Source organism: Leptonychotes weddellii, chromosome 9 (assembly GCF_054177405.1).
Source record: "Leptonychotes weddellii isolate Sample4059 chromosome 9, ASM5417740v2, whole genome shotgun sequence".
Taxonomy (NCBI): domain Eukaryota; kingdom Metazoa; phylum Chordata; class Mammalia; order Carnivora; family Phocidae; genus Leptonychotes; species Leptonychotes weddellii.
Window position 1 is genome coordinate 99,291,425 of NC_138377.1, and position 27,991 is coordinate 99,319,415.

Here is a 27,991-nt window from a genome sequence, read left to right on the forward strand (position 1 = left end):
CCACCTCCTGAGGGTGATGAAGGGATAACCTATCTCCTCAAGACAGTCAGCTCCCGTTTTCCCAGCACCTCTGCACCCCCCAGAGCACCGGTTGCAGGTGGCCTGGGTCACCACACAGGCGCGACCACCAGGAGGCGCAAGGGTCTTGCCACCTTCACCCTACTCAGAGGGTACGATTCACCCCTCCCATCAGAAAAGCCTCAGAAAAGCGAGGAAACGGGTGCTTCAGCTGTTTATTGACACACAGGTAGGCTCTATAGCAACAGGCCTGGGGGCGGCTGCAGCAGTGGGGAAAGGGGGGGGTGGAGGGCGGAGGGTGGAGTGTTTGCCTGCAGCGACAGCTGAGTGTAGGAACAGAAGTGCACAACGCACACAAGGTGGGAGTGGGGGAGACTGAGGGGGGTGGAGAAGCAAGTGAGGGCCTGAGCCAGTCTCCTTAAAGTGGAACCGTGCCCTATGCTGCTACTCTTGCTGGCGGTCTCTTGACCGCAGGCCAGGGTTGGGAGTTCTCTGGTGCCCGTTTTCCATAGGTACCGAATGCAGTACGCAAAGGAGGATAAGCAGGAACTGTTGCCCTCCACGTTAAGCTCTGGGGCTTCCAGTCCTGCAGCCTTTCTTCGTCCCTTGCTTGGGTGAGGTCACATGATGTGCAACCCAGCTCTGGGTCACCTCACCCGAACAGGGTCCTAAAAAACAGTCATGTTTTACAGAGGCATGAATCTTCCCTGGCATCCCAGCCCACCAGTGCCACGTGACAGCCCCCAAGTGAGCACTACAAGCATTGCTGGCCTAATGGATGGGTTGGGGAACGGGGACGGGACAGGGGCTGGAGGAGGGGCTCTGGGGCCCATCACGGCACAGGCACGACACGCATGGTGTTGGTGAAGCCGGAGCCAGGGCGCCACCCAGTCAGCACAATGACCACATCGCCCTTCTTGAAGAACCCTCGGGCCTTGCCTGAAAGAAGAGAAGAAAGGCTGGTGAGTAAAAGCCGAGCCAGGCAGGCGCACACCTAGCCCACTGCCCGCGGGAGGTAGCAAGCAGGGCTGACGGACCATTACTTCCTTACACCACAAGGTGGCGCAAGCCTCCCAGCCCAGGCAACCGGGAAGAGGGAGGCCTCGCCCTGGTACTTCCTGATCAATCAAATGGCAGAGTTGCCAGGGACCTTTGGACATCATTCATTTTACACTCTAGAGGGTAGAGTACTTCCTCTCATCCACTGACATCCTACTTTATCAGGGACAAAGGCCACCAGTACATAATCTGTGTGTATGGCACCCCACGGCGTAGAAGCTATGGCTAATTTTTTTTTTTTAACCCTCAGTAATGAGCAGATGCCCAAGAACGGACTATCCAGGATCCTTTGCTTTGAGCTCCAAACTGGAAGACAGGAGAGAAGTGGGCAGCTCAGCCCAGAACTTCAGGGAATGGGAAGGAGGATTCAGAGAACATTCCCAAGAATGTCGGCTAGGACTCCTGCACAGCCTAAGGTCAGTGTGTCCCCCTTTCTAGAGGATCCTAGGGAGACCAGTGCTCAAGCACTGTTCCCACCCCTCCAGGCTCTAGCCCTTGCTCCCAGCCACGCACCAACATTCATGGCCAAGTTCACCCGGAGGTCCACGTCCTCAGCCCAGGCTTCCTGCACTGGGTCCTTACACACCACAGGAAAGATGCCGCGGTACAGGTGGGCCTGGCGAGCAGTCTGGTGATTCCGGGTCACAGCAATGATGGGGGCGCGGGGGCGGTATCTAGACACCTGGTGAGCAGACCTGAGATGGGATGATGGACGGCAGAGGAGACCATTAAACAGTGTTCCAGAGCCTCCCAGGACACCCCGCAGGGCCTTCAGCACCAGCTCACCCTCTAATCCAACTCACTCTGCCAGCATGAGACCCTGGCCATTTTAGCATGTGCTCCCGATGCCGGGGCAGCCCCTCATCCTCTACCTTCCAAGGAATAGAAGACGACTCTTCTTATGCCACGCTACCCAACTGCCTTCCTCCCCTCCTCACAGCCCAGGGCCCCAGGATCCCATACCGACCCAGCATGGTCAGTCTCACCTATTCACCCAACATGGCCCATAGTTGGCAGAACCCCCTCCTCTGAACTTTTCCATCCTGGCACAGACACAGCCCTGCCCAATCTCACCAGCGCCCATTCCTCTGGCTGCCAGCAACAGCGACAAGCCAAGCAGCATGGGAATAGCACCTGACTCTTGACATCTGCGAAGAACAGGAGCACGGCCCACCAGCCCCCCCGGGAATCTACAACGCAAGCCTTCTCTCCTGCTGTGCCCTCTCCCGAGCCCACAGGGCCCCCAATGTCCCTGAAGCAGTCCCAGCAACTGGGCTCGAGAGCCAAACCTGAGTATTTCTGAGCAAGGCTTCGAAATCTGGGCGTTACCCAGGAGGAAAGACCAGGAGATGGGAAGGTTAGTGTGGGAGGCTCTGCCTGTGAAGGCCCCTCTGGAGGGTAGGGGGCCCCTTGGAGCCCCAGCACCAGACGCTTCCTTGAACACAGACACTACCCTTCTGGTTGTAGATGTGTCTGGGGAGTTGGGGAGGGGCTTGCTTGCAGGAGGCCCTGGGCCTGAGAAGGCAAGCTCTAAGGACACTCAACAGGTGTCAGGGAAACTTAAGCCACAGCACAGCAGAGAATGCCCCGTTAAAGGCCTGGCCCCATACAAGGCTTTCAGAGGGAAGCAACTGGTGAAGTCGGGACTTGCGACAGTGAAATTCCAGCAGACTGGAGCTAAAAATAGCCAAATAGCAAAGGCTGGACCTTTCCACAAAGGTCAACTCTGATGGCGGGAGCTGTTTATCCCGAGCCCTCTGCTGCAGCAATCTGCACAGATCTCATGCCCTGGTCCTACAGGCAGCCCCACTAGCCGCTCCTTGGTGCACGGGGCCGGTTGGCCTGATCCCCCTCTACCCTTCCCTTCTAGGAATCCCCTGTGGCCCTGGGGCAGGGATGAGGAGCACACTCCCAGACAGGGGCAGTGACAGAGGCTAACTCCATGGCCGGACTAGGAAGAGATCCCGAGTCTAAGTCTAAGGCCAAGCACAGGCCTCAGCTTGGTTGCACGGCACCAGAGTGCCCGCGAGACAACATGGTGACCTTTCCTGGTCCTCAACCCACTTGCCTTTGGGGCTCAAAGACAGGCAGGGACAGGTGCACCAACCAAACAGCCTGTCGGTGGACAGCACTGATTTTCCAAACGGAACTTTTAAAGAGCACATGGTAGCTGGAATGAACAAAACTGGCCACCTTTTACTTTTTTAAAAGATTAGCTTGTAAATAATCAAATAAGCATCTGTAGTCAGTCTATCTGTAGTTCTGTAATTCTCTAGTTTATCTTGAGGATGTAAACTCGCTTTGGATGCAAATGCTCTGACACCACTGGCGGATGCTGTCTGGAGTCCTCCGGGCCCAGGGGCAGGCAGAGGGGTCTTACCCGGGCTCAGCGCCGTCCGAGCCCCGTCCAATGCACCGCTCTCAGGACGCCCAAGGAAGGTGCCCCGGAGCAGGGCATCCCCGGGGAGCCGCCGCCACCTCCTACCTGCCAGACTTGGTGAGGACGATTATGGCCCCACTGCAGCACTTGAAGGAGGCCTCCACGGCGCCCACGGCGGCGGCTTCTGTGGGGTCGTTGGTAATGGGCGCCAGGCGGCGGAGTTCCTCAAATAATTGCAAGTGGTAGATGGCGGCCTCTGCCTCACGGGCAATCTAGGGGGGGCGATATCCGTCCAGAGGGACAGGAGGGGGACAGAGCTTTGTCAGAGCCGCGTCACAGGGGAGGGGGGGGGAAGGATCGCCCAGACAGCTGGTGAGGAACATGTCCCTGGATGTGAGGCCAAGAAAAGGCCAACCACCGAAGGTGCTGAGCTGAGCAAGATCCAGACTCACAGGAACAAGCCCTTCACCAGCGGCCAGTGACATCCACTGCGCCTACCGAGCCAAAGGCCCTTTTGGTCCTGCCCTGCCCTGACCTCCCTGGCTGGCTTCCTGCAGATGAGAAGAGGATTGGAGCCCAGGCCGCAGCTGCAGGGCCCTAGCTGCCTTCTAGATCAGCTGGAGCAAGAGGCTGGTTATCCTGCGGAGTTATCTGCCCTTGGGGCCCTACCTGCCAGACTCCGTCAGAACTATCAAAGCTGCTGCTAAACACTTATAAGAAGCCTCCACGCTGCCCATGGCCATGGCTTCCATGAGGTCTGTGGAGTGGCTTGAGCCTCGCACAAGTTCTTCAAACAGCTTGCGGTGGAACATGGCTGCCTCAGCCTCACGAGCTATCTGTAAGGTTTAGAGGGGGGAGGAGAGGCAAGGAGGAGGGAAAAAACAAGAGAGACAACACATGGAAAGACAGAAGGGGGAATTAATCAGAGGAAGGTAAACTTAGGTTAATTGGCTAAATCTGTCCTTCATGCAGATGCAAAGAGGCAGCGTGAGGAAAGCCCAAGGCTCAGGGATGGGAGGAGAATTTCCAGCATCGACTGCTACTGCTTCCCCTCCCACAGAGGGAAAATTGGTTCTTCCATTCTGGAAGGACTTTTTGATTGGGGGTAGGGGTGGAGGGAGATGACACGGCGGCAGGCTCTAGAACCTCGGCACAGAAACACGCCCAGGCTGGACCCACGCCACTCCCTGGCAGGACCCGACCATGCTGCCTCATTCCACAGCTCACAGGAAGGAACAGGCCCTCCCTCCTCACATGGCTGTCTGGTCACCGCAGGGCTCAGCGCCTGGCTTCCAGGCACACGCGGGACACTTGCTTGGCTGCAAGCACAGGACTGCTGCCAGCCTTTCCAGTGGCTGGCCACGGGAACGCGCTGAACAGCGCCGGAAAGCCGGGGTCAGACGAAGCCAAAGCCACACAGCTTAACCGTGGTCCAAGCACAAAGGGGGGGAAAATGGCAGATTGGTGAGGGGCACACGGAACAGCCATGTGAAGGGACAGATGCCTGTGGAAGCACACAGGTGAGTGTTAACAGGACATTTGATTAAAAATGTAAGGATTACCACAGTCATGAGAAAGCCATTCAGTTATTCACAGACCACCTGCTCAGGTAACATCAAGGATTAGAAAGAAAACGTAAGCTTCAGAACATTGTAATGCATCTTAGAGGATGAGGGGTGCGAGGAGAATCAGTAAGAACATCTCATTAACTTGACAGTAGAAGCAGGTACATGGCAGGATTTACTAGGTTAAAGGTTTTCTTTCTCTAAGGGAGGGCATGCAGTCCAAAGGATAGGAGACATGAACAGGAAATAGAACCATACCTGATGCTGCCTAGCCCTTAGTCATGGGTGGTTAATTGCCTCAGTTAGACACAAAAGAAAGCAGTGAATGATTAAAGGAAGCTCTTGGCCAGTGTTAACTGGGGACGTGGAAAGGAGAGGCCTGCACTGCCTAGCCCAGAGCCCATCACTTATCTTCTGAGCAGGGCCATCCAAGCCCTGTCGTTCTCTCTAAGGTGTCTGTTCAGAGGAAAGACTGGGGTATGGAAAAAACAACAGGAGTTCAGAGGCCAGAGCATGATTCTTAGTACAGGCCCCTGCTGGAGACCCAGCCTCATCTCCCGCTAGACAAAGCACTTTGTTACAGAACAGTGGCTCTGGAGCCAGCAGATCTGGGTTCAAACTGAGGCTTTATCACCACGTAATCCTCCTCTGTAAGTTGTGGTGACATCTACCACGTAGAGGGTACAAAGATTACAACAATCTACACAGCCTAATAACTGGACACACAGAAAGGGAAGGAGGAAAGGAAGAGATCTTTGTTGGGGGGGGTGTTTACATTTGGGGGAGTGCAGGGGAGGGGGCGTCACACAAAGGGCACAGGGATCCTTTGCTGATGGGAAAAGAATTGGAGGGTCAAAGAAAAACCACTTCAGGATCCTAGGCGAGTCTGCTGAGCTCACACACGTTAGAAGCACTGACACTGAACTATTTTAAGAAAGTGAATTTGCAGCACTCCGTCTCCCAGGCCTCAGGAGCCCTGGTAACTGAACCCTGGGTTAACTCTTCAGTGAGTCTAGAGCAGGACCAGACAGGGCCAGGGAGCTGAGAAGGAGCCAGGCAGTGGGACGTGGCCACGGACCCTTCTAGATGCTCTCACGCCATGCCCAACAGGCTCACTCTCTCCACCTGTCCCGACTTGTGGACTTACTGCCAGTCACTAAAACCCCACCTTTCAGCCGGAGGCGAGTGCAACAGCTCAGCAAAGCAGGCCCCCGCTGCCCGTGCCATGCAAGGCCAGCTAAGTCGCCTCAGGGCACGCAACAGCTTCTGGAGCAGGCCTAGGTGCCCCCGGGGGAGGCAGCTGATGTGGGACAGGTGGGGAATCAAACAAAAGCCAAACAGGTTGGCTGGGAGGAGCCCAGGGCCTTTCCCAGAACAGGGCAGAGGTACTCAGGTCCTCTGGGCTGTCCGGAGGAAGGGATTCACAGCCTTGAAGCCAGAAGTGACTGTGTTATGACGGATGAAGGAGGATACCTCCAGAACCGGAGGAAACAGGAGGGAATGTGGGCAGGGAAGGCAGAAGAGAAAAAAAACCAAGACACTCCTCTCCCCCCAGCACACACTTCCTCACTCCTGTTGTGACTCAGAGGATCATAAAAGGTTGTGGGCGCAGCAGCCCAAAAGGAGTCGCTCTGTCCAGAAGCTTGCCTCCCCGCCGGCCCGGCCCGCGACCCGCGGACATGGGGAGGCCCGAGAACTCACCAGGTGCTGCATACGAACCGCCTCGAGCGGGTAGTCCCCTTTGGCTGTCTCTCCAGACAGCATGATGCAGTCGGCTCCATCCAAGACTGCATTGGCCACATCGCTGCCCTCAGCCCGGGTGGGACGGGGCTTCTTGATCATGCTCTCCAGCATCTGGGAGGGGACAGAGCACAGTGAGATGTGGCCAGGGCCATCTTCAGAGAGGAAGGACTACACCCTGACTCCCTGGGGAGCGTGTCTGTGCACAGAGTATGGCTTTGTGTACATGCATGAGGGGAAGGGCGGGTGTGCGTGTTTGAGAGGTGGGGGGGGGGGGATGCTGGGAAGAGACCAGCCGCCCTCCTCCCCCCACGAGCATGTGAGCATGGGGAGAGGCACATGCCTGCGTCGCACAGATGACAGGCTTCCCGGCTCGGTTGCACCGCCCAATCATCATCTTCTGAGCAAGGAAGACTTTCTCTGCGGGAATCTCAATGCCTAGATCACCACGAGCCACCATGATGCCATCACTGGCTTCCAGGATCTCATCAAACCTGCCAGAGGGGGTAGAAAGAGAGGCTCTATGGAACAAGGCCGCAAGTGCAGTGATGCTCAGGAGGTTCTCCTGCATTCTCTGACTTAGCAGCCCTTCGCCAGGACAGCCGTCCATGACCTCCTCCTGGGTGTGCAGGTGACGGGGTGTTCCAGCTACCTTCATCTCCCAAGGCGGGCTAACGGTTCTGCTTGCTGACCTTCTTTAGCGCTAGGATGGGGACTTCACTGAAGGGGCCGGGGAGAGGACAAGGTTTCTTCCTTCCCATCTGCAGCTCAGGAGGCCCCTCTTGAGGCATCTCTCTACCATCGGCACCCCAGCCAGCACTTCCAAGCAGACAGAGAACACAGGGCCAGCTGAACACTCCTGACACAGAGGTCCGTGGCCTTCCAGCCAAGGACGCTTGAGGGCTGCTCCTTGAGGCAGCCCCCTCCCACCTGATGAAGGCAAGAGGACATGTGGCTTTGCCTGGCCTGCGGCCAAGGTCAGCAGGCACCCCTGGTTTATCAGGACAGCAGGAGAGGGACTCCATGTTGCCTGGTACAAAGGACATCTACACAGAGCTAGGAATGGCAAGGTCAAACACTGGGCAGGGCCGCTCCTCCTGCCCTCCCCAAGTACGCGCCTAAATCACACAAGTAGGTCTAGAGTTTTAGCTGTGCTGACTTATGCTCCTAGTAGGGAGCTGAAGAGGAAGAGATGTCAGCTAGCTGGCCGTACTCATTGGCTCTACCTGGGGACACTGGGGAGGTGGTGAAGTGGAGCTGGGTGGGCCCAGGCACAGCGGAGGAGGTACATGCTTTCCTCCAGGAAGCTGATCACATGCCAGAGCCAGCCGAGTCATCAGGCCAGCGGCTTTGTACGTGAAGACAAGGACACCAGGAGCTTCCCCAGATCTCCCAAGTGAGGGGCCAAAAGAGCCACCCCTTCCTAAGAGCCTGCCATCTTCCTTCCATTGGGAAAAATGGTGGTGGAGGCGGGGTTTGGGGGGCAATGTCCCTTTGTTCGAACAAAGTAGCACTCCTGATCAGGAGGACAGCATGATCCTGTAAGCAGTGACCCCGTCCACTCCAACATTGGTCCCTGGGCCTATGGAACAATGTCAATCACCACTGGGGAGCATCAGCATGCCAATCACCTGGGAAAATATATATGTTGTTTTTGTTTTGTTTTGTTTTGGTTTGGTTTTTTTTAAATACCAATGCCTTGGGGCCCTGGCTGGCTCAGTTGGAAGAACGTGCAACTCTTGGTCTCAGGGTCACAGGTTCGAGCCCCAAATCAGGTGTAAAGATTACTTAAATAAACTTTAAAACAAAACAAAACAAAAACAAGGGGCGCCTGGGTGGCCCAGTCGTTAAGCATCTGCCTTCGGCTCAGGTCAGGATCCCAGGGTCCCTGGGATCAAGCCCCACATCGGGAACCCTGCTCGGCGGGGAGCCTGCTTCTCCCTCTCCCACTCCCCCTGCTTGTGTTCCCGCTCTCACTCTCTGTCAAATAAATAAAATCTTTAAAAAACAAAAATAAAATGAAATAAATAAATAAAAATACCAATGCCTTCCACTCCCCTTCTTCAGATATTTGGACTCAGTGGGTCTGGCCTCAACTAGGGAGTTTGTATTCGGATGGGCAGGTCGCCAGGTTTGGGAACTGGGTATTCACGGGATACGGTCTGCTTTTTGGAAAGCGAGGCCGGGGCTGATGGAAGCAGGGGACAGAGAGGGGCACTCACCTCCGAACTCCCTCATGATTCTCAATTTTGCTGATTATCTTGATGTTCTTCCCTTTCTCTCCCAGGACCTTCCTGACTTCATGGACATCTGAGGCCTTGCGGATGAAAGATGCAAACACCATATCTACATCCTGTTCTACCCCAAATTTCAGATCCTGGATGTCCTTTTCCGACACAGCAGGCAAGTCCACAGCAGCCCCGGGGAGGTTCACACCCTTCTTGCTCCCCAAGGAGCCACCGTTCTCCACCTCCGTCACCAGGAAGTCAGCACCTGTCCGAAATTGGGGGTGGGGGAGGGAGCAATGAGGGCACAATGTCCAACCGGAAGCAGGGTCCCCCGGTAGAGTGAACTGGAATGAGGCACATTGTGGGCACTGGAGTCGTATGTCCAGAATTCTGATCCCAGCTCACTAACTGTATAATCTTGGGCAAGTCGACTAACCTATCTGTGCCTGTTTCCCCACCTGTTAAATCAGGATAATACCGGCTCACGAGGTTGTTTTAAAATTTAAACAAGTTACCACGTAAAATGCTTAGATATTAGCTATCATTCCCAGGTATTCCTGCACCTATCACACTGAGGGATGGAGGAAGGAAAGCAGAAAGGCAGAAACAGTGAGGATGGATAAAAAAAGAAATCTTTTCATATGCTCCCCGAGCATGCGATAAAGTTGGACTGAAGTCTGTTTTATTTATTTTTTTTTAAAAGATTTTATTTATTTATTTGACAAAGAGAGACACAGTGAGAGCAGGATCACAAGCAGGGGGAGAGGGAGAGGGAGAAGCAGGCTTCCCGCGGAGCAGGGAGCCCGATGCGGGGCTCGATCCCAGGACCCCGGGATCAGGACCTGAGCCGAAGGCAGACGCTTAACGACTGCGCCACCCAGGCGCCCCCTGAAGTCTGTTTTAAAGGACAAGGAATCAGGGGCGCCTGGGTGGCTCAGTCATTAAGTGTCTGCCTTCGGCTCAGGTCCTGATCCCGGGGCCCTGGGATCGAGTCCCGCATCGGGCTCCCTGCTCGGCGGGAAACATGCTTCTCCCTCTCCCACTCCCCCTGCTTGTGTTCCCTCTCTCGCTGTGTCTCTCTCTGTCCAATATATAAAATCTTAAAAAAATAATAAAAAATAAAAGACAAGGAATCAGAAAAGGAATTCCTGAGAATAAACAGACTTCACCTTGCTGTCAGCCAAACAAACTTCCCATTGTCCTTGGGTCAAGGGAAATTTAGAGATGGTTCTAGAGAATGAGATACCGCCTCCTGTACCTACCTTTCTGCTTCACCTGCAGAGAAATAAGCCCATCATCCACGTAGATCTTGCTGCCCACTTCCACCACCTTGCAGATGTTCTTGTAGTCCAGCCACAGGATATTCTCATCACATTTGTCCATGTAGGCATTGTCCAGAGTGATCTTGAGCGTGGCCCCTTTCTTCAGCTCTACCTCCGCAGTGCCGCTCTATAGACCAGAGAGTAAGCCGTGAGTCCAAAGAAAAGCTCTTCCCTCCAAGGAAAAATGCTCAAATCTCCACCAGAAGTAACAATAAAGCCTCTGGCTTTGCAAATCAATGATCATATTCTCGAACTTACCTCAAGGAAGTCACCCAAGGAAAACCTACAATGTTTTAGTCACTCTACGTAAATGATAGGGGGAAAAGCGACGCAGACAGACTTGGGAAGTAGGTTTTTAGAGTAAAAAGTCCCTCACTCTATCACGTCTTAGCAAAGTACACCAAATCAACCTTTTTGATGGAACGTGATGAACAGAACTCTCACGTCTCGATCTAGACCTGAACCCTGAGGAACACAGCCTCTGAGCAGGGCATGGACTGCAGAGGATGGCTCTCTGGAGCCCGCTGCCCCCTGTGCCCTCCCTCTCGCTCCTCCCCGTGATACTCACGCCCTTGATGAGCCCGGTTCGGATCTCGGGTCCTTTGGTGTCCAGGGCCACAGCAACCGGCCGGTAGAGAATGGGGTCGGAAGCAAAGCTCTCCGTGGCTGTGCGCACGTTCTTGATGGTCTCTGCATGGTACTGAGGGAAAGGAAGGAAGATGACACGGGTGCTCCCACACAAGGATCCAGCGCCAGAGCTGAGGCGGATCCCTCAGGAAAGGCCTGTGATGTTCTAGACCACCTGCTGTGTCTAGCATCAGGGTCAGCTAGTCACCGAGCACCCTCTATCTGATCATTTCAATCTCTTTGGCTTCTACCCCCTTCTTCTACAGCACTCACTCACTCTAGAGCCAATCTTAGTAACTTTAGAATACTGCCACCATAACCAACTACAGAGATGGCGTAAACACGTCTCAACGTAAAAAGCTTGTCTCCTTTGTGTTCCCTAGGACCCATCACACTCCCTCGGCAAATACAGCAGACAACTGGAGTAAAAGCCCTGGCCCTCAGGTGTGGGTCACACTGGTCTGGCAATCACGGTCAGATTCTGATAGATTTGGCAATTCTGAGCTTCTCCTCTATTGATCCCAACGACAAATCAAACTCCAGAGTTATTTACTTAAGCTTACAACGGCCCAAGCTAAAAAAGCCATTGCTTAGGTCCCACAGACCTGGTTTTCACAATCACGTTTTGGAGTGGCCGAGGGGAGCGTGAGGATATGCCTCTCTCCAAACCAACTGCCCTGACTTCCATCTTTTTCCTAATCCCTTGCTCTTTTCCCAGTTGCCACGACTGTCTGACCAAAAAAAGGGACTCAGAGCCAAGACGTTAAGAGTTCTTAGTGTAACCAACAGGACGCTGCTGATCACAGAGGCACCCAGCTCAGCACTTTGCGGGCCCTGTCCTTTAGCCTGTCCAGGAGAGCAGCACCGTCGAGGCAGCTGGAGGGGAGCTGGAACCAGAGTCTACCCTCCAAGGACTGTGCTGCCTGAAACGTGGATCTGAGAATCTTCAGCTTCTAGTATGGTCTCTAGTGAGGACCGCTGGCTTGTTTTCTGGGGGCAGAGGTCCCTACTCTGAGTTATGACTATTTCTATTACTGGCTCGCAATAAAATAATATAAACTAGAATATAGAGATAATTTTTTTTTTGAAGGAATGGGTGTTTCACATTGTCAAATGCCTTTTCCTCAGAGCTCATGTGAGGGGTAAAAGAATCCACGAAGTCCTTAGAGCAGAGGTGAGCAACTAATATCACCATCATCTCCTACTGGCCACTCTAGATTTCATCCCAATGTGGACTTTGTGTTCCTAGAGTAAAATTTACGTGGTCACGGGGCAGGAAATTCTTTTAGTAGATGGCTGGATGTGGACTGCTGAATTTTACCTTTCCTGTCTGCTTCTCTCTAAATGACGGCCTGCGCGCTAACCTGCCTGGTTGCGGTACTGTTCTTGTCTCATCTCACTACCAGGGTGTGCTGGCTTCAACGAACATACTGGGAAGCCTTCTGTACTTCTTTAGGCCCTGGAACAGCATGACAAAGGACGTAAGCTAACCACTCCTTCAAGGGGAGGCAGAAGTAAGCCATCCAAGTTCTCCAGGCCTGGTGCTCTGAATGAAGCTAGTCACCTTTTCAATTTCTTCAGGCTGTTAATCTATTTATACTTTCTACTTCTTGGACACTACCTTTTCTTGGAAGATAATCAACTTCATCTCAACTTCTAGAAAGTAAAGTAGAAGTCTTTTTATGACTTTCAAACTCTCTTCGAACATATGGGAAATACTCCCTTTTCATAGTCTCTTTTTTGGTGCATCCTCATTCTTGACCAGGCTTTCTGAAAGTTTCTGTTTTACAGGGATTTTTTGGTTTGTCAAATTTATTTTCTATTTCATCAAGTTATGCTTTTAAATCAATGCTTTTCCTTCATCCCTTTTAGGTTATTTGGTTCCTAGTATTTGAGTTAAGTGTTTCATTTACTTTCATTAAGACTTTTGCTTTCCGGTAAGTACATTTAAGTCTGTAAGTTTTCTTTTTTCCTTTTTCTCTTTTTGGGGTGGGGGGTGGGACAGAGGGAGAGGGAGAGGGAGAGCGAGAGAATCCTAAGCAGGCTCCACACTCAGCACAACCCTGAGATCATGACCTGAGCTAGAATCAAGAGTCGAATGCTTAACCCACTGAGCCACCCGGGCGCCCATGCCCCTTTAAGTTTTCTTGATGACGGTTAGACTTAAAATTTCCATTAAAAAAAAAAAAAAAGCCTGAGAATATGGTCTCTATAATTTCCATTTTATGGAACTTGAGGGTTTTTGGTGGCCTAATAAATTTTATAATCATAAGCATTTTAAATAAACACGTGTTTTTGTTCTTGGAGGACATAAAATCTACTGTACACACACCAATGAGATTATTAGGTCTTACATTATTCAAATCCTCTCTACTGGCATCTTTGGGGACATTTCTGGGAGGTGTACTACAGTCTCCCGCTATGGCTGTGGTTTTGTTGGATGCTACCAAGTGGTAAAGAATTCCATCAATCAATACTGTCCTTGTGGAAGGTTCTAAATTTAGGTCGTTTCAAAGTCAGTATCTCTGGGGCCACATGTTCAGTAAGAAAACATCTTGTGCACCTGAACTGCCCAATGGGGCAGGGGCACCGCGGCCGACAAAGCTGCAAGAAAAGAGCAGATGCAGACAGATGTCCCTCTGTCAGAGTCAGCGAGAGAGAACAATTTCAATGCTCTGCTTAGAAGAGCATTTAAAAATTGTCAAGAGGGGCGCCTGGGTGGCTCAGTTGGTTAAACAACTGCCTTCGGCTCAGGTCATGATCCTGGAGTCCCGGGATCGAGTCCCGCATTGGGCTCCCTGCTCAGCAGGGAGTCTGCTTCTCCCTCTGACCCTCCCCCCTCTCATGTGCTCTCCCTCATTCTCTCCCTCAAATAAATAAATAAAATCTTTAAAAAAAATTTAAAAAAATTAAAAAAGGGAAAACATTTAAAAAAAAATAAAGAATAAAAAATAAAATAAAAATTGTCAAGAGCTGGGAAAGCATGTTGCAGCCACTAGTCAAAGGTGCCTACGAAGATGAGTTTCCAAACCCCTGATCCCAGAGACAACCTTATCCTGGTCAAAAACCCCAAACCCACAAGAGGGACTTGAGTGTGTGTTTGTATTTTAAATCCCAAATCTAATCTGGGAGTAAGAATTAAAGCAGAGAATATCTCCAAACGCCTCTTGTAGTCTAAAAACACCCAAATCCTTGGGCCAGGCCGCCCCCCCCCCACCCAGGGCAGGTGCAGCAGACACCCCATGGCCTTGCCATTTCGGAGCTGTGGCGGTGTTAGTTTACTGGATTGGATGGAAGAGGCCATCAAGCCTAGTTAAGGGTCGACTTCTTCAAATCTATTTCTGCTTCTTCTGCTGCACACAGGAGACCTTGGCACGGTCCAGCAGCAGGGATCAATGGCGAACCGATCCCCACTGGTATCTTTAGCTCTCTCTTTGGGCTAAGCTAACACTTGCAAGAATTCCTGGGGACTCCCGCCAAGGCCCCCGACTTTGGAAAATTACAGAATGCCAGCACGGATGTGTCTTAAGCTGCCTGAAGTACCACCTGAGCACAGTTCCTCTGAACCTGGTCAGGCCCCCATGACGTTTGGAGGCTGGCCGCCTGCCAGGCCATAAACTGTTTATGAAACACAGGTTAGGGAACCCACGATGGAGAGTCTCACATTTCCAGAAGGAGAAATTAACTTTTTGGACTGTACTTCCTGAGGCTTTATTTTTAGTCTAAACTTAACACCAGTTTCCAGATGCCAGAGGGCAACCCCTCACCACCTGTCCTTACAGGGTAGCATTTTCTTTATTCCGAACAGGAAGTATCAGAAGTCAAGACAGGGGAAAGTCTGGCTCATCCATTTCTTCTGTATCAATGCCAGTATGAAATCCCACAGCTTATGATGGAGCCTGATGGGTTTTAAAAGGAACCGTCCCTCAAGGAACCTCCACTCCTCCCTCTGAATGAGTTTGGGAACAGGAGCAGGGATGGAGCATGTCCCAGGAGTTGCCACCTGGTCCCTGGGTAAGGCCTCCATCCACAGGGCAAGTCAGCTCCTACACAGCCTCAGCACAAATACACTCCTACCAGGCTGCTGGGGAAGTGTGCTGACTTGGTTTTAATGTACCAGGACCCCTGGGAAGAGATAGGCCAGGAACACAATACTGATGAAGCAGGGTTGGTGCATTAGACTCAGTACTTAACTTGCAATGGTAGAAACTCCTCTCCTGGACTTGCTCAGTTATCGTGGGTCTAAACTAGGCCAGAAATCCACCTGCAGGGTGACCTTTTGGTTCATCTCTGCAATAGGAACTGTTATGGAGACCCAGGGGTAGGAGGTGGCAAGCACTGTGGGTTCTCCAGTAGACCCTTTCACACTTTGTTAAGTTTATTTATTTTCCCAGCCATCTCTACACCCAACATGGACCCAAAGCCCCAACCCTGAGATTGAGAGTTGCATGCTCCTCTGCCGGAGCCAGCCAGGCATCCCAACCCTTGCACACTTTTGTCAGCACAGGTGTGTGGGAAAACCATGGCCAATAACCAAAGATCATCTCCACGTAAGGAGACTTGGCCAGCTGGGATGGCAGGAGATGGGGGAAGGATATTAAGGACAGGCCAGTGAAGACGACCTCCGCATTGGCTATAAACCCCAGACTCTTTCTTGCTTGCTCCACTGTGGCTAAATGAACAGCACACTGCCACCCAATTTCCTGCACGCTGCCCCAGTGGCCAAACCATCCAGCTGAGGCTCACCTCGTGGGTTCCATGAGAGAAGTTCATACGAGCCACATTCATTCCAGACTTAATCATCTCCTTCAGCATCTCCACCGATCGGGAAGCTGGGCCTAGTGAAAAAAAAGTTTTAAAGCCAAAGTGTTAATTATTCAAAGGAGGAATAACACTTTCAAGTTTGAAGAATCCTTGATATTCTTTTCCCCTAAATTTTCCTCCTACAAATCACTCAAGGTTCTTTCAAAAGCATATAGATGGCTGTTACTGTGTTTGCCCATTTTCTTGATTTAAGGGAACACTTTTCCTATTCCCTTCAACTCCTATAGGCTCCTACATCTAACGAGGAAAGCCTAAGTAAGACTCAACCAGCCCTCTCTACTCTCCCCAAAGCCTGGTCGGTTTTCCAACCACAGAGTCTTGGAGCATGTCAAAAAGATCTTCCCTAGATTTCTGAGATGCTCCTAAAAGATGTGCTATTAAGGAAGACACCATCTAAATTCTGCCTTTAGCAGCCAACCCAGAGCGTGCAGATTCCTTATCGCCACTTCCTAGTCCCCAAAAGAATCCGTGTAGCATCTCGCTCAGCACTCAGGTTTGCTACATTTCTTCTGTCTCTTCAGGAGAAAAGATCACGGTCCTATGAAGCCCCCGTTTTTTTTGGAGGTGGGGAACAGGGGGGCCACAGCCACTCACCGATGGTACAGATGATACCAGTGTTCCGGGCCGTGATGGGTGGCGAGTCGATGTCCAGACGGCACATGTGTTCCAGGAACGTGTCGGCCATGGCTGCGTGCAGCTGCTGGGTCTGGATGAAGGCAGTGCCGACATCGCTATGGGGCTTTGACATGGCTGCTGAGGTCCTGGATCCAGGGGAGTTGAAGAGACAGTGATCAATCCGAGAAGCCCAGGTGGTTAATATACCCCTCCGCACAGGAGGCTGTTTCCTGCTTACACATTAACTCAATAAGCACACTGTGCACAAGCCACAGGGAGCCCCGCCACACTCTGGCCATGTGGGCGTTCCTCAAGTTGGGCAGAGGGTTCACGTGACCGTGAGCAAGCGGAACGGACCTCAGAGAACAATTTAAAACCTCGTACCCAATGCATGTACTTCCCAAGTATCCACTGTAAGCAGACCTCCCTTACAATGGGCTAGTATCTACCTTGACAGTTTTCCTGTTAATCCTACAAGTAACATTTCACGGGCACCGAAGGAGCTACCTCCAAAGAAAGTTGTAACCAATCCTCCAGTGATATAACCAGCGATATAAAGAACTGACTCCTCGTTTAGTACCTTGGCAAATATAGATCTTTGTAAGAAAAGCTATCTCAAAGCTATAAATGTCTGCTACAGGGAGGGGCATCCACATTGTTTTTTAACAATCCCCACCCAAACTCAAAGTGATTTTCCTGGTTGTAAAGACAACCACCATCCAGGCAGTCCTTTGAGCTCAGGAATCCTAGATTTTCACTAACTTGGAGCACCACCTAAGTTCATTCCTCAACTCAGTCTGGCAGGAGAGTAGGTCCCAGTTCGCTGACAGATAGTAAAAACCAGTCCTTGGACAGGAAGCAAAGTTGATCCAAAACCCTACATGCAGAATCTTTTGCCCCAGGGGTCTGTACCTAAAAACGACAACCACTTTGGTCAGCAGGACTTTAGGATGTGCAAAGCAATTTGCAGAAAACCAGAGATAACCCCAATGGCACTGGTCTGGTTCTAAAAACATTACAGCTACTTTCACAGGATGGTTACAACACAAAGAAATCAAGATGGCTTTGCCAAATCCTTTTCCCAACTGATTTCCCAACTGATTTTCTGATACACCATCCCAATTCCCTTTCTGACAAGTACACTGCAGAGACTATCTGTTTCAGGTAATTAACCAGGCCAGGTCACAATCCTGACAACTGGTCCCGACCTTTGCTTTCTTCATTACTGACTGACAACTAAACTCACTCAGCCGGTTAGTTAGCTGATTACAAAGACCTAAGAAGCTTCCAGGAAATGTCTGAAGAACCACCAGGTAAGGATGTGAGTGTGAAACCCGACACTCCTCATCACAAGGCCATCCCTTCCTCAAGTTCTCCGACCAAAGGCTACTCCTAAAACCCTTGAGCCTATAGGCTTCAGCCCAGGCTCCAGAACAAGCCCCTCTTCAGCCCTATCCCAGATCCTCCTAAATCTCAGGGCTCTAAAATCAAGGCACCCCATATATATCCCTCTTACTCTTTGTCCTCTGTCCTTGACTTTGTGGTCTCTTAGAGTAGCTTGGGTAGAGCAAGCATCTCAACCCATCTCTGTACCTTCAAGAATTCTGATTAGAAGCCCAAGAAGCTCTGTGACCAGCTGTGAGCAAACCTCCGGTCAGCTACTGAAAACGGGTGGCTACAAGCCTTCAGCTACAGAAGCTAAAACTTTAAAAATGGGACATAAGATACTGGCTAACTATTCCACGTGGCAAATGCACTGTTCTTTTCAGTGTGCATTTCCTAATTCCCTAATACACACCAGGCACCAAATCGGAAATGTTTGGAGGTCCTCTCCTCCATGACCTATTCGCTTTTAGATCTGTTAGCACCTAGTACTTGGAAGTATTCCAGGGTCTGTCGAATGACCTTTCAGTGTACCTTAATGCCTCGTGGTCAAAATCAAAGTTATACCTCCCTTCTCCCCTTCCCCAAATCTGAAGAACTTATGAATTCCTGGAGGGACTGCCTCGGTGGCCAGGGTTCCGGGCGGTCCGGGATCGCGTGCCGTCAGAGCCCACGGCGGAGCTTAGGTACAGCTGGCTGTTAAGGGAATGTGACTGAAGAGATGTGCACCAGGAGGCACACCCAGCCAACTGGAACACAAAGGCCTACTGTGGCCTCCGAGTGGAGTCATCATCCTGTCTGAGGACTGTTATCATCAACAAATTAAGATCTGAATGAGTGGGTTAGAGCAACCAAACCCCAATCTTCTTAAAAATCATCAGCTGCCAACAAAACAAAACAAAACAAAAAAACAAAAATCATCAGCTGCCTCTTCTCTAGACCTGAGACATGAGGGTTTCCTTGCAAAGACCTGGGGGGGGGCCCACAGGTTATTGGGTCATACCTTGTGTTCTCGGGGCTTGGGCTTCTGGTGACATAATGATCTTTTTTTGGCTCAGGGTGGCAACTTGGCCCCACTCGCAAAGACCGCTCGGAGCTGAGTAAGGTTTGCTCTGCAGAGCTGTACAAGGATCAAGGTAGAAGCTGAGTGGAACTGAAGTTCTTTGTGGCAATGGAAAAATTACCTTAATAACCAGGTAACCAGAGGTAGCTGCTCCTAGAGATTCAGCTAGGTTACAGAGAAAAACAGATACCTCCCAAGGAAATACCAAGAAACTGGTCACAGAAAATTTGCAGGTAATTTCTTATTGGCTCATCTATAATGCTTATCTCCTCCCAAATACCCAGATTATCTTCCCTCTAAGTTCTCTTTAAGCCTGTGGTTTACTAACATTTCACTATACTATTTAAGAACCTGGTCGCTCCTGTTTTTTTAGAGAGAAGGGATACTAAATTAAACATAAATAAAAAGACAGGAAGCAGATCTACACAAATAGTAACAGCATGTCATCTGGATGGTAGGATTACAGCAAAATTTGTTCTTCCCTTTACTAATAAATTTACTGATGTGAAATACTTTGCATTAAGAAAAATCACAAATGGACCTCTTCTGAAAATGGTATATTTACAAGTTTCCTGGTAAAAAAGTTGGAATTAAAACAAAGGTGAAGCCTCCAGTTTCATTAATCAACCACTGCTCTACAAGCTTCAGGAATGCTCTGCTTAAATGTGGCAAAGGCGGGGCGTGCCTAGGTGGCTCAGGGGGTTAAGCGACTGCCTTCGGCTCAGGTCATGATCCTGGAGTCCCGGGATCGAGTCCCACATCGGGCTCCCTGCTCAGCAGGGAGTCTGCTTCTCCCTCTGACCCTCCCCCATCATGCTCTCTGTCTCATTCTTTCTCTCTCAAATAAATTTAAAAAATCTTAAAAAAAAATAAAAATAAATGTGGCAGAGGTGAGGTAACGCATGAGGGCCCTAGATCACAAATGCATTGCCAGATGGTTCCACTGGCTTAAGAAGGCCAACCTTGATCCACTCAGAACCTCAAAGAAAAAAAAAAAGTTAATATAGTCCACAGGACAATTCTATGCCAAAAACCTGTGAGTTACACACACAAATCCAGCAAACTTCTTTTCCTGTTTTTAGTCTGGACTCAGCTTCACAGCAAAATCTTTATGACAAGGATGTTCTGGTACAGAACGACGGCCTCCAAAGCCAAGAGATGCCATTAGCAGATACAATTATACTGCACTCAAACAATAACCCTATTTTACTATCTCAAATGAAATCTGAGGTTTTGCAAGCTCTGATTTTTTGCTCACCCCAGCCTGTGAAATGCAAAAAATAACAAATGAGAATTTATTTGGCGTTTTGAGTGGATTTCCACACCAGCAATCAAAAAAAAAAAAGCTTACTTGTCCAGACTCCTATGAGATCTCAACAGACCCTTCAAGACCTCTACCAAACCGGACAACTCAGGTCTCATCCCCAGGTCACCGACTGGTCTCCTGACTCAGGCTGTGCCCTGGAGCCTCCCTTGCTGAAAGGTCAGTGCTCTGCTGCCCATCTCCCAGGTCTTCTAGAAGCCTCTTCCTCCTGAGCACTAGCTGCCCATCCTGCCAACCACCTAACTCCAGTCCTTCCTCAAACATCCTGGGACTCTCCCCCGGCCCCAGGGCAGCAGCCAGAGCCGTGGCTTCTCAGGGCGGGCCGCTGGGAAAAGCTCCCCTCCCTTGTGCTCGCTGTCTGGACAGCGGCCTGCCAGGACATGCAGCCCAGCCGGGGCCAGTCTGACTCACTACTGCATCCTCCTCCTCGGGAGGCACAGACATGCGGAGCCAACCTCCAGCCAGCAGTGGAAGCCCGGCGTGTCCCCTGAGGGTGGCAAATGCTGGGCCCAGGTACAGGAACCTTATTCTTGAGCCTGAGCCCCTGCAGTAGAATCTTCCTCAGAGCCATTTCTCCTCTGTGAGAAATGGGACACCAGGAGAGGGCTTAGTGCAGACTGAGGGAATGGGGTAGGCGTAGTCACACCTCTGCTCCACGTGTCCCCGATCCCACCTTTCCGTTCTTATCTTTAGCAGCTCCTGGTTCTCTAAAACGAGGGCTTCCTCTGTGCCAGACACAATCCTCTGGCCACGCTCCAGAAACCACAGTGGGCGGGATCATATAAAAAAATACGACATGCCACTTCTTAGAGCCACTACTGTCGCTGGCAAGTTGTGCCGGGACAGATTCACACTTCACTCCACCAACTCTTCCACAAAGGCCCAAATCATTCTGCCCTAGTAAACCAGCCTGGCCCATGAGCCTGTATGTGCATACGCCAATTTCTAACCAGCCAGGGCTCTCTGCACCAAATCTGCTCTGATGCTGACCTCAGCACACAGAGCAACCCAATCATGATGGCACCCGATGCCCACAATTGTCTTCCCTGCTCTGTCATCAATATGCTACCTACACCTCCAAGGCTCCAAGCCAGCATGATGAAGGCCTTTCAATTCCCTCATCTTCAGAAGAGACGAGGTGTTCGGGCCAGCCTGCTCTCTAGAGAGATGATGGAACAACAGAATTCCCAAGACTGGCCCTAATCTGACTATGACAAGAAGATCAAAATGGGTGCCGGGCCACCCACAGAACCTAGGAAGGTCTGCGCCAAACGGCTGTTTGTCCTGATCTACAGCTAGAGTAATATTGTGCATTTGCATACGGAACGGGGTATAGAGGAGAAGCAATTTTTAGCTGAAGTCCCTTCTACCCTCAGCAGGCTCAACAACAGACAGCAAAGTCTAGCTATCTGGTTACATAAAACAAAATGAGCCCACTCGCAGGTTCAAATAACATTCCCTTGCTTTCATTTATTTGGGGCTAAACCTAAGGGACTTCAACTTTATAAGCAGGAACCTCAGGTTCTATTTCAAACTCAAGTGTGAATAGGGCACAAAAGCAGATACAAAATGGGCCCACTCCCCCTGCCCCCCAACCAAGGACCACAGCTCCAGGGCAGAAGTCCCAAATCAGAGAACCTTCAGATGCCCTTGTTTGACCACAGATGCTCAGAGCAGAGAAGTGGTTTCAGCCTAAAGGAGGAAGTTTGGAAGAAGCTTTTGTTGTCCTGTGTTAGGATGCCTCCTTACTAGGCTTAACATAATGAGGCAGTGTTTTAGGGCATGATAATCATACTCTGGAAGCAGCGAGGGACTGGGGACTCTGTAGTTCAAGGCCCTTCAAAGTCAGGTACATACAACCAGGACCGGTGATGGGCTCCACAACGAGGCGTTCCAGTCCAGCATTCACAGGAGCTCACCCTGCATCACGGCTGGAAGGGGGGGGGAGGGGAGGGGAGGAGGCGGAGGAGGGAGGGGCGGAGGAGGGAGGGAGGGCAGTGCCATCTCTCCAAGAACAGACCTAATTCGAATGACTGGTCTTCCTACAGTGACCTTCACAGGTCTGCTTCTATTCTGTTTTACTTTGAAACAAAGAAAAAAAAAAAAGGAATATTAACATCTGTATTTCTACCACCCAGAACTGACCACTAACCTTTAGCCAGAATTCCTTTAGACGTAAAAAAAAAAAAAACCTGTTACAATTTTATAGTTTATTTTCCCTCCATCCCCAGATCCCTCCAACCCTTCCACAGCCCCTCCCGAACTTTGACACCCAACCACTGTCAGGAATTTTGTAGCCTTCTAATCCATGTAAGTGTATCGATATCTATGCTGACCCCTATGATACTGTTTTTCTAAAATGCCCTAAGTAGAATACCGTACGAATAAACATCTTGCTTTTTTCAGCACATTTAAGGGACGTAGATCTAGTTAACTCATATGAACTGCTATCCTGATCCACTGCACGACTAGATCATTTATTTATGTGTTACCTTACTGGCTGGCCATCCTTCCCCCATTAAATCAATTTTTCCCCTATGAATCAATGCAGTAACAACTCTCCTAGTACATGGCTCCTTGTGCAAGTGTGAGCTGCTATATATACCCAGAAATGGAATTCCTGAGTCACAGGGTTTATTTATTTTCTATGTTACCAAATATCACCAAATTGCTCTCTAAAGTGGTTATATCCATTTACAACTAATGAGGGACATGAGTTCTAGCCCTCTCACACCTCTGCCAACATTCAATATTGTCAGAGCTTTAATATGTTCACCCTCCTGATAGGTGGTATTTATTCATCTGCTTTCTAATGTAATAACAAAAGAGGAATACCATATATTAAAAGTCTCTAGGGGCGCCTGGGTGGCTCAGTCAGTTAAGCGGCTGCCTTCGGCTCAGGTCATGATCCCAGGGTCCTGAGATCGAGCCCCGCATCGGGCTCCCTGCTCTGCGGGAAGCCTGCTTCTCCCTCTCCCACTCCCCCTGCTTGTGTTCCTGCTCTCGCTATGTCTCTCTCTGTCAAAAAAATAAATAAAATCTTTAAAAAAAAAAAAAAAAAGTCTCTACTTCCCTACTTCTAACTACATCAAAACTCCCAGGGCTCCTCCAAAATGCCCATGGTTTTGTCTCCTGTACCATGACCAACTCACTGACTGCATAATTCTTTTGCACTCATCACTGCAAACAGGGAAGACACCAGTTGTCTAAAATTCAATAAATACTAGCTGTAGGTTGATTTCAAAGGCTTGGAAGGAATGGGCTCCTTTCTAGAGAATTTTTCAGACTGTGTCAGCTAAGCTGCCACTATCGTAGCTGGTCTTGGCATCTGCCCCCCATCAGGGCCCCTGCCTAACTTTCCAAACATAGCTTGCTGGCGTCAGTAAAGAGAGGCTTAGAGCTCCCCAGAAGCTTTGCCTATGGACAGAAGTGGGGGAGGTAAGTCTCAGAGGCCACAGGAGGTACTTGCAGCCAGGCTCACCCTCCTACGTGCAGACAGGCACAAACCACTGCAGGGGCGGGGCACCGCACCACTTGATGGCCCTGCCACCCTCCCCTCCCGAGCCGAGAGGCCGAAAGGCCCACCAGATGTTGCACGCTGCCATTCGCTTGGCAGCCCCGCTCACCTTTCCCGAAACAGCTTCTTTAATGAAAGCCCCGATCAGGCCATTCATTTATCTAGTCTAAGGCTGGCTCTTGGTGAAAAATCCAAGTTCCCAGAAAGTGTGCTAGTATTAAGAACAGTTTTCCTTTAGCTCTATTCCCAGCTGTCCTAGAATTGAGGTTTAAAGTGATGACTCACGGTCCTAGAGGACTTTAAAAGAAATTTTTTTTTAAGTAATCTCTGTGGGTCTCAAACTCACGACCCCAATCAAGAGTTGCATGCTCGGGGTGCCTGGGTGGCTCAGTTGGTTAAGCGACTGCCTTCGGCTCAGGTCATGATCCTGGAGTCCCGGGATCGAGTCCCACATCGGGCTCCCTGCTCAACAGGGAGTCTGCTTCTCCCTCTGACCCTCCCCCTCTCATGTTCTCTCTCTCATTCTCGCTCTCAAATAAATAAATAAAATCTTTAAAAAAAAAAAAAAAAGAGTTGCATGCTCTACTGAATGAGCCAGCCAGGCGCCCCTCCTCTAAGACCTCTTCCCAAGTAAATCACTTCTGTATCTCCCAACATTCTCAACAAGGTTGCAAGAGAACTCTGCTCACATAGGTGACTCATCCTTGTGGTGTGTCAACTGAGATTTGACTGTGGACGTTTAGAATGATTCAGAAAGAAAATGTCAGATGAGTCATTTTCCCCTACCCTGAGCTCAGTCTTAGCTCTTGGCAAAAATAACGCATCCTGGGGCGCCTGGGTGGCTCAGATGGTTAAGCGTCTGCCTTTGGCTCAGGTCATGATCCCAGCGTCCTGGGATCGAGTCCCGCATCGGGCTCCCTGCTCCTTGGGAGCCTGCTTCTCCCTCTGCCTCTCTCTCTCATGAATAAATAAAATCTTTAAAAATAAATAAATAAATAAAATAACGCATCCTGACATGCCTTCATACAAGCTGAAGCAAAGTAAATTAGAACCAGAGTACTGTGAGCTGATAATGCTAAGAGCTGCTTTATAGCTCGTAAGGCATTTCCTCATTTCTTCCACTGCCTCAACATTAAGAAACACACAGCTTTAAGAAATAAAGTGGCTTTTCCTGTGAACCACCCCCCCTTAATGTCACAACATTCAAGGCACAGAAGCAACTCCTACGAGGTGCTAGGTCTGTTTGGAGTCCCAGCTACCAAATTTGCCAAGTCACTGGCAAATTATTAGAGACCCAATAATGCTTGTTGTTAAACTATGAATTCAACACTAAAATTATTTACTCCTAATGCAGGGCTTAAAATGAGAGCAGCTATACTAAGACAGGAAGAGACTAATGTCCATTTATTTTGACTTAAGTCCAGTAACTCAAGAATGAGTTCAAGGACATTCTTTCAGTCGTTGTTTTTCATGACCATGACAGGGCTGCCATGTCTCAGGAATGCAGGTGCACAGACTACATGACCAAGGCACAGGGTTCTGCCATGCTGTGCCTAAGCTCCTAGGGCAGTACAGACAGCTGGGGCACCTGGACAACCATTTTTCACTTAACTGAAACCATTTTTCACTTGGGGAAAATGCATGCTTCACTATTTGACTCACTAAATGGAGAGAAGGGACTTTTTAAACCTGCGAAGACCACAATGCAGTTTCCCACTCACCCAACGAAGAGAATTCTCTCAAAAGCAGAGAAGTTGAAAGGTTGAGTCATCTTCCCCCTGGAGGCCCCCCCACCTTCCCACAGACCTGGTGATGGGTTACATACCCTTCCCCTCAGGACAGCCCCACTCCATTTCCCAACAGCATCGTCAGGCAACAAGAGAGTAAATTATTTGCTAACAATGCCACAGAGCAAGAGTCCTGACCTAGGATATCCTCTGTAGCCCAGGGAGTGGCCACACCCTCAGTCCTACCAAGAGGCGGCTACTGCCCCTGCCTCCGATCCTCACACTTACCACCTGGCTGAGCAAATCCTAGAACTCCACCTGGAGCAGGTGGGGATAGCGTGTGCAGATTTCAGTTTGGGGGTTACAAGTTTGTTTCTACTCTTACAGCCCAACACCAACTGCTGGAATTCTGGCCCTCCTTGCCTTCCTTTGTCTACAGGTCCTGATCCTCGGGAGACCCAAAGAGCCCCTGTAGCGAGCGGAGAGCTGCAAGGTAACATTATTAGTTACTTTGTAAACACTGTGTACCAGGATCCCTTAAGTGATTGGTTTCCAGGAGATGTCTGGTACTTAGAAACCTGACTAAATAGTTAATCCCAAGATTAACTCTGAGTATGTGTTTGGGGATGGCACGGAGATGAGCCCTCAACCTCCATTACAGTTTAAGTAATTGTGCTCAGTGACCAAAGAATACATCTGGAGCCATTTCTTCTGGACATCTCACTTAGAGATTAGGCAGTGCGGAGAGTATTCACCACATATACATGTAGGTATGTGTATTAAGGAAGCGATCCTTTCAGCGATCCGGGGGAAATGTTACTCCCAGTTCACAAATGGGAAACGGAGGTCCTGGGGCTGAATTCCCTCCATCATTCCCGTATATCCATGAGTCAAACCCGAATCTAAAAGCCTGTTAACTTCCCAATGCTTCTGTCCATCATGCCTGGACCTTAACTATCAGACTCATGTGTACAGGAGAGGATCAATGTCCTGGGTTTGAAGAACACGGATAAAAAGTCAAGGAATGCCTTTCCATGACTGGACTTTTAAACAACCTTCATATTGGAACCACCTTGTGCGGCCTTTCTCCACACACAACCCCCTCTCCCCCAATCCCTCACCCAACAGGAAGCGGTCCCTTCCTCGCAGCACTTACCACTGGTAACTTTTATGTTAGTTCCCTAATCATATCATGTTGCGGGCTGTGACCTTTCTAGCCATCCCCCCTCCCCAAAACAGCTTGGCACACAGAGATTTTATTGAGTGAACGCGGTACGTGGCGCCAAGCTCTGGACATATTTCTACTCTGCCTATAACCTGCTCCCACCCACCCGAGACCTCCGTGTTCTGCGATTGGGAGCCTATGTTCAGCGAGGTGAAGCAGAGGCGAGCCTGCGCTGGTCCTCCGGAGGGGCGGAGCGGGTCCCGGGCCGCTACGTGCAGCCCCGCCGCGGCAGGAGGGAGCCCGGCGACCCCTTCGGGGCCAGTGCAGCGAATCCGGGGCGGCCTCAAGCAGGAATGCGCCACAGAGGCAACCACCCTCTCCTCCCCGTGCAGCAGGAAGGCCGAGGGTTACGTAATCTTCCAACTGCGTCCCCGGCCGCCGCTGCATCCCCCGGCCGCACGGCAGCCGGCCCTGCCCATCCGCAGACCACTGCGATTCGGGCGGTGAGCGCCGGACGCGGGCCCGGGGCTCCAGGACTCACCCGCTGCAGAAACGCGGGAGGCGGGGGATGCAGGCGGACGTGACCAGGACGGAGGGGAGGGGCGAGGACCCGGGCGGAACGAATCAGAAAGCGGAGGAGAGGGATGCGGAGGAGCGGACGTGACCAGAATGGAGGGGGGAGGGGCGGAACCAGAGCATGAATGGGGGAAGGGGTAGGCATGAGGGGGGACAAGGACGCGGGAAGAGCACACGACGCTGAATGGAGGCGGCACGGGGGAAGGGAGCTGGGGACGGGTTTCGAGGAGAGGTTTCAAGAAAAGCATCAGAATCAGGGGGACACGGCCAGGTTGAAGACGGAGAGGGGGAATGGTATAGTATTAAGGGGCCACGGGAGGAGGCGAACAGAGGAGCGGGGGCTGGAGGGAGGAGAGGAAGGCACCCGATGAGGAGGGATTACTGGAAGTAAGGGATGATGGAAGCAGATCGAGGAGGCGAGGATGGGACCAGAATGGGAGTAAGCATTGGGGCAGGAGAGCGCCTTTGGAAGAAACAGGAGCTGGGCGTCCGGGGGCTCTGAAGAGCAGGCCCTAGGCGCGAGGTGCCTTTCTCCTCTCTCCCGACCCCACCGGGTGCAAGATGCCCGGGAGCCTGCGCCGGCCCGGGTGTGGGTGCCCTGAGTGCGCAGGCGGCCGGGATTCCGCACTGTCTGGGCGCACGGAGCCGGGCCCAGCCTCTGCCCCGCTCACCTCCGGCGTGGTCCCGCTCGAGCTGCACTGCCGCCGCAGAACGGTCTCGACGCTCGCGACGCGGAGCTGCTGTGCCAGAGTCGGCCGCCTGAGCCCCAAGGTTATCCCCGCTGCGGCCGCCGCAATCCCTCCGCCGCCCCGCCCCGCACCCAATCCTGGCTCCCGGCTCGCCCGGCCCCGCCCCTCC

The 27,991-nt window shown here is 51.1% G+C and overlaps 1 protein-coding gene across 2 annotated transcripts; it reads right to left on the bottom strand.

Moving 5' to 3' along the window:
* Positions 1-215: 215 nt before the first annotated feature.
* On the bottom strand, positions 216-27,949 carry PKM (pyruvate kinase M1/2). Of its 2 annotated transcripts, XM_081831357.1 has the most exons (11): positions 27,805-27,949; positions 16,358-16,524; positions 15,686-15,777; positions 10,881-11,012; positions 10,253-10,439; positions 8,985-9,255; positions 7,106-7,256; positions 6,724-6,876; positions 3,563-3,729; positions 1,591-1,772; positions 216-957 (listed from the first exon to the last, which is right to left on the bottom strand). In XM_081831357.1, the coding sequence occupies exons 2-11, from the start codon at positions 16,509-16,511 to the stop codon at positions 851-853; spliced, it is 1,596 nt and encodes a 531-aa protein (XP_081687483.1). In that variant the 5' UTR covers positions 16,512-16,524; positions 27,805-27,949; the 3' UTR covers positions 216-850. The 2 variants fall into 2 exon arrangements, with proteins under 2 accessions (XP_081687483.1, XP_081687482.1); XM_081831356.1 differs by lacking the exons at positions 3,563-3,729; positions 27,805-27,949 and adding an exon at positions 4,127-4,293.
* Between the last annotated feature and the right edge of the window lie 42 nt (positions 27,950-27,991).

Coding starts and splice junctions, on each gene's coding strand:
- PKM (XM_081831357.1), bottom strand. CDS start 16,511: ATGTCAAAGCCCCATAGCGATGTCGGCACTGCCTTCATCCAGACCCAG. Junction 15,778..16,357: donor TGGTATCATCTGTACCATCG/GTGAGTGGCTGT, acceptor TTTTTTCACTAG/GCCCAGCTTCCCGATCGGTG. Junction 6,877..7,105: donor CTGTCATCTGTGCGACGCAG/GCATGTGCCTCT, acceptor GTCCCCTCCCAG/ATGCTGGAGAGCATGATCAA.